This window comes from Artemia sp. Qi Xiang Cuo, chromosome 3 (genome assembly GCF_049724085.1).
Source record: "Artemia sp. Qi Xiang Cuo chromosome 3, ASM4972408v1, whole genome shotgun sequence".
Classification (NCBI taxonomy): domain Eukaryota; kingdom Metazoa; phylum Arthropoda; class Branchiopoda; order Anostraca; family Artemiidae; genus Artemia; species Artemia sp. Qi Xiang Cuo.
In genome coordinates this window covers 92933761-92944488 of record NC_142796.1, presented here as the reverse complement: position 1 = coordinate 92944488, position 10728 = coordinate 92933761, and the positions used below count along the sequence as shown (strand labels likewise).

General features: G+C 33.6%; 1 protein-coding gene across 1 annotated transcript in view; it reads left to right on the top strand.

Moving 5' to 3' along the window:
• Window positions 1–3491: 3491 nt before the first annotated feature.
• The window catches only part of LOC148954757 (small G protein signaling modulator 1-like), a 106757-nt gene continuing 99520 nt past the window's right edge, over window positions 3492–10728 (top strand). Inside the window, exons 1-3 of the mRNA XM_089086504.1 lie at window positions 3492–3558; window positions 6229–6390; window positions 9982–10077. Of these exons, the coding sequence (XP_088942630.1) occupies window positions 3492–3558; window positions 6229–6390; window positions 9982–10077 (325 nt within the window). The remainder of the gene's footprint in view (window positions 3559–6228; window positions 6391–9981; window positions 10078–10728) is intronic.

Here is a 10728-nt window from a genome sequence, read left to right as displayed (position 1 = left end):
TTTCATTGATTTGTCGTCAACATTTATTGATTTAAATGTTGTGGTGAAGAAAAAGTCATATAATACAACTCCACATGCCGGTGATAGTCTCTCCTATTAAAACTGGATTCTGCACATACTATTCAAGCAAAATAATGTATTTATTAATGGGACATTTGTGAGCCCTATCAATAATTTATCAAACTATGCGCGCTACATACAGTCTATGATGATGACACCAAAGGCGTACAAAGAGTTGAGAGGACATTCATTTGGCTATGAATATCGAACAGGTGTTGATACTGACGGTGAGTTGACTACTGCAGTCACCCAGGAATATCATCTAGTTGGAAAATTAAATCATTAGATATTCAATATATCCCAATGGCTACCCCCAAATGTCAAGATTGACATAAAGTTACAGATGGCCCCAGCGAATTTCATTTTGAGAAAAACACTTCCTGCAGCACCCGATTCAAATGTTATAATCACATCGGCAATTCTCCACGTCCGAAAACAACAATTTATGAGCTCTGTTGCATTGGCAGTGGAGAAGCTAAGAGCCAATGGTAACAAAATTAAACTTCTTGTCCCCTAAACGATCACCAATCAGCGTCACATTGCCACTAGCTCTCGTAGCTAAAGCGATTCATCATTTATCAATGGAGAAATCCCATCAAAATTGGCATTGGCCTTTGTGAAGAGTGTCAGTGCCGTTGGATCCTGGACTGAATCTCCCCATGATTTTAATTTTTTTGGTATATCTAGTCGTGTGTGCAAAGTGAATGGTATACCACTGTACACTCTATCATTAGACAAAAACTCCGATAAAACTCTGTACAAGTCGAACATGCAATCGCTAGATCATGACTCTCAACTATTTGAAAATGTAATAACCGATTCAATGTTTTCAAAAAATCATGGGGTTATTGTTTTGGATTTGTCAGGCATGCAAGATATGACCATAGTAGGAACAGGGAATGTACGTTTAGAGTGTACATTTGCCAATACTCTGACTGAGAGTATCATGCTAATATCGCTAAGTCAATTTGAAACCTATTGGTAAATCACACCCGATAGCAGAGTTCTACTAGACCTAGCACCATGAACAAAAATCAAATAATGAACGTGTTTAGTATGGATCCATACATGTCCCACTACAAGTCCTATTGCTTACCTTCGGACTTCATTGAAAAAATTCCAAGTGTTAACAATACCCTAATCATTGTTAATAGCAGTCCATCGACTTTGAAGACCGGTCATTGGCTATGCATCTTTCAAACAGCAACGAATATTGATGTGTTTGATCCTCTTGGTTTATCATATAAATTCAACACAACATACATCAGCAACTTTATTGAAATCAGTGGGAAAACCATTATTGAAAATCAACGAAGAGTACAGGATTTAACGACTAAGACAAGTGGCTTTCATGCACTACTCTTTTTCATGTTCAGATGTCGTGGCTACACCAACAAGCAGTATCTCAACATCTACGTTGACTAACCTCGATTGAACAACTTTCTAGTGGATAATATACTTACAATTGTATTTAATTATTAATTTAGTGCCATGGTAATAAAATTTTCTATTGATGTTTGTGAAATTGTTTATTAATAAAAAAATTATATAAAGGATACAACAACTTCTATATTCTTTAGATTTCATAAGCTACTACTAGGTCTTTGTTGACAAAAACTAGTGCAAGTAGCTTATCTTAATTCCCAGTATACTGACCTTCCTATAGTGCAATGTCAGGATCACATTTTCTACAGTAGAGTGTAATTTCACTCTTGTCATATCTCTTTGTATAATCAATGATACTATTTTTATTCATTCAATAGAATTAAAATGTTACAATTTGCTTAATTGAATAAATTTCACAAACAGTGTCATCAAGTGGCAATTCACATTCCGTCACAGCCAAACAAAAATCATTGGGCTTATAATCATAACACTCAGTGTCTTCACAACGATGACGTAGAAACAATATTCTCTTGTTTTTCCAACAGTTGAATCGTTGACCCGGTTCCTCCTCCCAGAATAATCTAAAACCACGACGATACCAATCTCGTACCAATAAACTAAAATCACGGTTAGGATTCTTTCCAATCATACCGGAATATGTACTCTCACACTGATTACATTTATCATAATGACACTTTGAGCATAGGTGGCCTATAGGATGAGAGTCACAAACCTCTTTAAGACAGGAATTACAACCTCTAATTTGTACAGCATATCCTATATGCAATTTACACGGGTTGCATAATCTACACTTTTCATCATACTCCTCAATCATTGTGCAATTATCACACGATGACCAGCTGCCCAGTGAGTACATACATAAGCGACCTGACTTGAACATTTTTTCCTTTGTCGACACTCCACAATGAAATACATTACTGCCACAATTAAACTGAGGTAGCAACAAAAAAAAAAATTGTCTAAGAGAGAGAGAGAGGAGTAAATAATCCTTTGGAACCATCTTTCTTATGAAAAAAAGTCCTAAATTTCTAAAAACTAATGTTTAAAAGCATATTCACAATATCATTTTGTCCTGTCGTGATCAATATATCAATAAATTGTGTAAATGAATTTGGACCACGATGTAGAAGCTTCATACAATAGTCTAATGATGGAGAATCAGTTTTCATTATATCGACAAGCATTCCTCGAGAAAATATCTTCCTTTGAATAGACAACTCTAGAAAATCATTGTCTAGAATTAAACGTTCTTCCATAAGAATTAGATTCCTCATGATTCGATCTTTCTCGAATCTATCCATTTTTTAGAGTCCTAACTCTCTCACAATCAACTTCAGACTAATCAGAATTTTATTTTTCTACTCTAGAAAATATACGCTTGTCTACTATAGAAAAAGAAAAATACCATTGATTTAGAAACATTTTTATTGAACATAATTACAATAATAATATTCACTGATGCATTTTGTTCTCATCAATATATTTCGATAGGACATCTAACGCTGACCGAAGTTTATTTATATGGAGAATATTTACTTTTCCAGCAAAACACAACTGCTCCTCCTGCTTAAATTTGCTTAATGATATCACATATCTAGCATACATAGTGTCCCATTCAAGACATAGTCTACAGCCAGCAGTTATTTCCACAGCTACATTAGGTACTCGTATATCGTTGCTGCTGCTGCTGTCGGTTCCATCATTAATCTCCAATAGTGTAAATGCACCACTCATTTTTTTTTTCTCCACTAATATCCTTGCAAATAAAAATTATTCTCTTTGAATTCAATTCTCTTACTAATATGAATTGTAAAGAAAACTATTCCTTTTATTCAAATCCTAATCACCAATCAAGTTATACTCGTTCCTCTCGGCAAAGGTGTAATGACCTGTTTACCTACCAGAAAAACCGGAAGGAACGTAAAGGCTCAGAATTCAAAAGAAGGTATATACTCATGTGTTCTAGTTTAATGAAGGGGTTTGACCCAGGTTTAGAGCCAAAGCGAAATACTGTCTTATAAACGATGTCCAATTTCAACGATGATTTAGTGCGACACTACCTCACTCTCCTCTCTACCGACATCGCTATCAGTACCAAGAAAACATTCAGCATGTTCATTTCATATGTCCATCTGCTTCAAGACCCCCTCGTTCTTTAAAATATTATTGCCAGGGTAAAAAAAAAACACAGTTCCCGGGGGAAGGGCTGCAAGTTATGAACTTTGCCCATTGTTTACGTATAGTATTGGTTATTGGGAAGTATACAGACATTTTCAGGATGGGTTTTCTTCTGGGGGCGGGGGTGGGGGGACGTAGGAGGGTGTTACATGGGAGGGTCTTTCCATGGAGGATGTTTTCTTGGAGGACGGCAGATTTCTATGAAGGGGTCGGTGGATTTCCAGGCATTATTTAAAAAACGACAAGAAATTAAACAAAGAAAAAGTTTTTTAAACTGAAAGTAAGGAGCAACATTAAAACTTAAAACGACAGAAAGTATTATGTATATGAGGAGGTCCGCCCCTAGTCAATACCTCGCTCTTTACTCTAAAGTTTTCTTAGTACATTCGAAAGAGCTATCTATTCTAATCAAAGGGCCTTTGTGATTCGAACAAAATTCAAACTTTAGCATAAAGAGCGAGGTATTGACTAGGGGGCGAACCCCCGCATACACATAATAACATATACGTAATAAAAAACAATAAAAAAAACAAGCGATACGGCTCAATAGTAATCGAAAATTGAAAAAACGGAATTTTGATGTCAATAAACATATATAAAAAGAATGCGCCTATTGTGCTGATTCAGCATTATAATGAAAAAAGATTCTCATTGTTCCAATTGAACGACGATAGTGTTTCAGAAGTCGTTCTTAAAGAATTGGGTGAAAATTTGTAAGTTACGTATATTTATTACTAATTAAAACGTTCGTAAATAAATTTATAAGTTCTATTGCCCTTTTTAAGGAACCCAAAAATTGGAGGGCAAATAGGCACCCTCCCCCGCCCTTGTTTTCTCCAATTCATACTATCAAAATTTTCAGAAAGCCGTTTAAAACAAAAAAAGCACTACTTGTGTGAAAAGTGTTATTTTTTTTACCAAAATATACAAAGCGGGGAAATGTTTCGTTTTATGTCATAGATTTACAAAATCTATGACATAGATTTACAAGCAATTAATACAAGCATTTATTGCTTTATTTTCCATAGGTGTAAGATTTTTTTTAATGTTATTAAGATAAGATAATGTTTATTTCCAGAAGAATAGCACAAGTTTTAAAAGATTAGAATTTGCTTCTCATCACAAATAAAAAATAGAAACAACGACAACAAAAACCTAGACGCTAAAAAAAAAAACAAAAAAAAACACTACTTGTGTGAAAAGTGGTATTTTTGTACCAATATATATAAAGTGGGGAAATGTTTGGTTTTATGTCATAGATTAAATAAACAAACAAGTTTTTTTTAAACAGAAAGTAAGGAGCAACATTAGAACTTAAAACCAACAGAAATTATTCCGTATATGAAGGGGGTAGCCTCATCCTCAACACCTCACTCTTTACGCTAAAGTTTAAACTTTCACCCAATTCTTTAAGAACGACTTCTGAAACATTATGTTTGTTTAATTAGCACAATAAGAAGAGTTTTTCAAAAGCACAAAAAAAACTTTAGTGTAAAGAGCGAGGTGTTGAGGAGGAGGCAACCCCCTTCATATACGGAATAATTTCTGTTCGTTTTAAGTTTTGATGTCGCTCCTTATTTTCTGTTAAAAAAACTTTTTTATTTGATTTCTGAACGTTTTTCAATTAATACTGGTTTTGAAATTAGCGAACCGCATATGAGTAATTAAAACGACATTTGCATATTAATTTTATTTTTTTTTTGGCTCGCGTCCAGGTTTTTTTTGTTTTTGTTTCTGTTTTTCATTTGTCATGAGAAGCAAATTCTACTCTTTTAAATCTTTTTATTCTACTACTTTTTATTGTTTTAGCGTCCAGGTTTTGCCAGAGATGTCGTAAGTAAAGAATTTTCTACAAAATAAGTGATTCATATATTCATATGAGTGTCGGGCTTTGGTACTAATTCGTTTTGAATGAATGTTTTGTATGGATTTTTTTTGTTTACATTATATTTGGACGTTAAGTGGCCGTTTTGAAGTAGGTATACAAAGCTTCTTTTGGTCAATGATACACTGTTAAAAAAAATAACCTCAAGTTCGTTAGATTTCCAGATGGACCCATTTTTGGATGCTCAGGGACACATTAATTGAGAAAAAAGTTGGAAACCCTGCAAGTCTCAAATGAGCGTTGGATTCTGTGCTTCCAGCCATGCCATCATCCGCCCGATTTATCTAAAGTGGTCTACAGCACAGAGCTTTCTGTTCGTCAAGCTGTGTTTTGCCACGAAGTTCAAGCAGCTTAAGTCACTGATGGGCTTAAGTTTGGCCTTATTTGTGTTTAGTGACCTTGTTTATGGTTCTTAGTATTATTGACCCAAAAGCACCATATGGTTGTAAAAAAATATGAATACAAAATCTTTTCAGTTAAATTGATTTTATTGCTTAATTGTTAGCTCCTAATGCAAAATAAAAAATACAATTTACAACAATTGTGCTAAAAGAACCGTTTATAAAAGTGTTTTTGTGTTTTTCTCTTCCACTAATATTCATACGATAATGCTTGTTTGAAGCGAATTATTGTGGCTGTAGCTTAATCTTTTTTTGAATATTTAAAAGAACGACATTATATTACATTTAATCCTTTAGGAGAGAAAGGTGGCGTAATGATCCCCGTTGGTCAGGATGGAAGCCAATTTCCACCTATTACTTTTCCAGCAGGTGGTCATCTTTTGGCTTTTTTGACCTGCCTAGAAGCTGGTTTACCACCGAATGGCTATCTCGACCCACCGTTAGATGAGGACGGAACTGGTAAGCCAGAAAATTCTTAATTTAATGAATGAAGAACAGAGAACATTTCTATATCTTTTTGGATTTTTTAAATCAATTTTTTTTCGTTCTGTCACTATGTAACGGAAATATCTCTCCAGAAATAAAAATTGTTCATATTGAAGATGGGTTTTCACCAAAAGCATGTCTGGGCCCACCATTGGACATACACGAAACTGGTATGATAAACAGAGAAGATAATTAGATATCCTTAGGTTTTAAATTAAATAAGTTTTTCCTTTTTGTCCCTGTTTAACTGATCTCTCCAGAAATAATAATGATTCACATTGAAGCTGTGTTATCACCAAATGCCTGTCTGTTTCCAACATTTCATAAAGACGGAACCGATCAGCCAAAAAATTCTTAATTTAATGACTGGAAGACAGAAGAGATACATAGATTTCTTTAGATTTTAAAATTAAGTATATCTTTCCTTTTTGTCCCGATTTAACTGAATTATCTCTCCAGAAATTATAATATAACATATTAAAGCAGTGTTGTCCCTAAATGCATATCTTGGCCCACCATTGGATAAAGAGGGAACTTATAGGGCTACATAAATCATCTTCTTAATTTATGCCTAATAACAGAGCAAAAATGAATGAAGAGCAATATTGTCTCAAGGCTATATTAGCATTTGCCCAGGATTAGGTTGTTATTGTTATTGATTTAAAAAGGTAGTCTTCACATAAAAATAGCAAAAAATTGCCTTTTAGTTTTTTTCTTTCCTTGTCTCAAGCTTTATTTACCAAGAAATGGAAATCTAGACCTACTGTTAGATAAACATAGAACAGGTAAGGAAATAAATTAATGATCAAATGATCTCATGCAAGATATAAAGATCCTTCCCCCACCCCACCCCTAAGGACGATCTTAGGCATGGCCAGTGAAATTTTCTGAAAACATAATAAAAGTTATGGAGTTCATAAAGTTGTAGTTTTGCTATGTTTTTTGTTTTGTTTTTTTAAACCCCTTGTCCGATTAAAATTAATTTTTTTAATTTTTTTTCATATATTTATTTGATTATTCCTCTTCCATATGATTTCGTTTGAGGGGATCAGTTGATAATTTTGTTGTTAATCATTGATATTAAATAAAATAATAAATAAAAGAATCACTCCCACATAATTGTAATCTATAATCACTGACGGGCATATATGCGTGGGAAAGTTTGAATGAGGTTAGAAGTAAAATAGATACCTAATGCTATATTTAAAAAAAATCATATTAAGGGAACCATATTCGTTGTATAATATGTAATTAAAAAAAGAGAGTATATAAAAACAACCTGTCCTAATGGAAATCCAAGGACTGGGCCAGGGGATTTTAAGTGAAATCTTAGAAAGAAAGCTATTTAAAACTATCAAAACACTTGATTTTATTGGTAATATATAATAAATCCTCTGGTATATTTGCGAATTAGGCCGACAGAATTTGTAACCATAATAACAAACCGTTATGTATTTGTGGGAAAGGTGAAATGATGACAGAAATTAGTACATGTTAATGTAATGTTTTAACTCTCACGGGAAGTTAAACTTTCCTGAACTTAGATTATGCTGATGATTTAAGCATCCTAGATGAAAGTGTGGTCAAAATAAATGAACTTTAAGAGGTTTTGCGAGTTCGGGGTCCAGTGATATACTTATAAATTAACGCTAAGAAGACTAAGTCGTTAAGGTGGCGCTGTGTAACGAAAAGATCGATCAAGTGAACAGCTTCACTTACTTTGGTAGTATTATTAGTCAAGACGGTGGGAGCAGTGAAGATGTTAGAAGTAGAATAACCAAGGCTCAGGGTGTTTTTTCACAGTTAAAACAAGTTTGGAAGAATAGGAAGATAAGTCTGCAAGCCAAGATTAGAATATTAGAAGATACAGTGATGACAGTGTTCAAATATGTTTCTGAAGCATGGGCGCTCCGAAAAACGGAGGAGAATTTGCTAGTTTATTTTTCACAGAAATTACCTACGGATTGTTTTGGGTACCAGACTGACTGACACTATTTCAAACAGTACGAAAAGTGAGGTTCAATCCGACTTTCTAGGGCTGTAATGAGAGAAAGGTTGAGATGGCTAGGGCAGCTTCTGCGGATGAAGGATGAAAGATTGTCAAAGATTGTCCATTTCTGCCAACCGTCTAGGGCTGAAAAAAAATGCAGGTCGTCCTCTATTGGGGTGCGAGGATATTGTAAGGAAATATTTAAAAGAAATTGGAACTTTCTAGGAGGGTGTAAAGAGAGAGGCTTTGAATATATTGGGATGGAGGAGGAGCGTGTCCAGCTCTCGTGGCCTCAGGTGGCTTGATGCTAAGGTGAGCGCTAAATGAAACCATATCGCGAAATCACAAAATAATCACAAAATCGCGTGTATATAAGGAAACGACGACGATCAAAGACCTTGGACCTCAAGATGATCTAAGACCTTGCCCGGGAGATTTTGTGGCAACACATAAAGACTTAAACAAATTCCGATTCTAAAAAGTACTTTTCTGAGACCTTAGCACCCTTTTTCGGATAAGAAACTGTCAAATATTTTCAGTCCTTATGTGTCTGTAGTCTTCTAGGCTCTCATAATAATAAAAAAAGAATTGTTACAAGTGGCTACCGGACGCTCTAGGAATTTTTTGGGCTACCAGACTTTCATTGAGTAATTTTTACAGTGGTAAATATCAATTTCAGTTTTAAAATGTAAGGTTTTGCATTATTTAAAGCATGCTGAGAATAGACACAAAACGGAGAGGATGTAAAAACATTAAAAACTTCGCTGTAACGAACTGAAAGCAAGGAAAAACCAGGGCTAATAGTAATCAAACTCTAAAACACAGGAGTTTTAACAGCATTAGAAGCCGTGAAAGAATTTGCTTTTTTCGCTCAGTCAATTATATAAAGTTTCTAAAGTTTATAGTTGCTCATCAAACGCTACGAGCCTGATAAATATCTATCATTGTTGGAAAAGGGGAAAGCAGCCCGAATGTGCAATTTATCCCAATGAAATTTACAGCATCCAATTCTATTGCAGCAAACAGAAAGTTACATTACAGAAATTTCATTACAAACAGAAATTTTCATTACAGAAAATTATAGCAAAAATTCAGCATCCATCAGATAACCCTATTGTAGAGGGTTGAAGCTCCTATGTACAAAATTGAGGAATTTTGAATGCACTATTCGAGAAGCACTATGCACTATTGCATGGGAAGAATCTCACTTTTATTTTAGTGGCGATTTTTAAAGTTTGATTTTTATTTATTTTAGTGGTGTTTCTTAAAGTCGTTTTTTAGCTGTGCACTGAGAAGGGCGAAGGTCTTGGCCGAAATATTTACATTGCACATTCATTTTTCGGGCAGTAAATATCCTTATTTTTTCTTATTCTCGAGTTTTTTATCATCTTGTCATGCTTAGCCAGTGTGTTCTCAGAAAATTTTTTTTTATTATTTTATTTTATATCTTCCTGTGAAATTGCTTTTCTCCTGGCCCCAGATGGAGCATCAAAAAGCACAATTTTTTTTCAGCCTACCTTTATCTGTCAAACATGATCAAACCATTTTAACCTTTCTGTTTCCTATATTTACAGGGAAAATATTTCCAAGACTTCGTCGAAGATCATCAGAAAAGGATGAGCAAAGCGGCGATTATGTCTTCAGAATTGTTTGTAATTCCCCGATGCCAGGTTTGTATAGCATTTATGTTTTATTTTTGTTTTTAATATGTTGGCTGCCTTCCAATTTAAGATGTACAAATGCCATTTATGTTTCAAAAAAAAAAAAAATCAGTGACAATGTTAACTATTTTTGGTCTCATTGGTTGCAGGGTCCCTGTTTGAAGGGTTTCAAGAGGTTTCTTATCGAATAAATAGAATTATTCTATTGATTCGATAAGGTTCTACATCATATTAAGATTTAGAATCTTATATATATTTTATTTTATTTTATATATATATATATATATATATATATATATATATATATATATATATATATATATATATATATATATATATATATGTATATATATATATATATATATATATATATATATATATATATATATATATATATATATATATATATGTATATATATATATATATATATATATATATATATATATATATATATGTATATATATATATATATATATATATATATATATATATATATATATATATATATCATATATATATACTACTACTAGTACTAATAACTCATCGCAGCACCAAGCCGCCTGATGCCAACAAAGCTACGCACGCTTCTCCTCAACCCCAATCTATTCAAAGCCTCCTTTTTACACCCCGCCCCCGAAGTTCCCATTTCCTTTAAATCT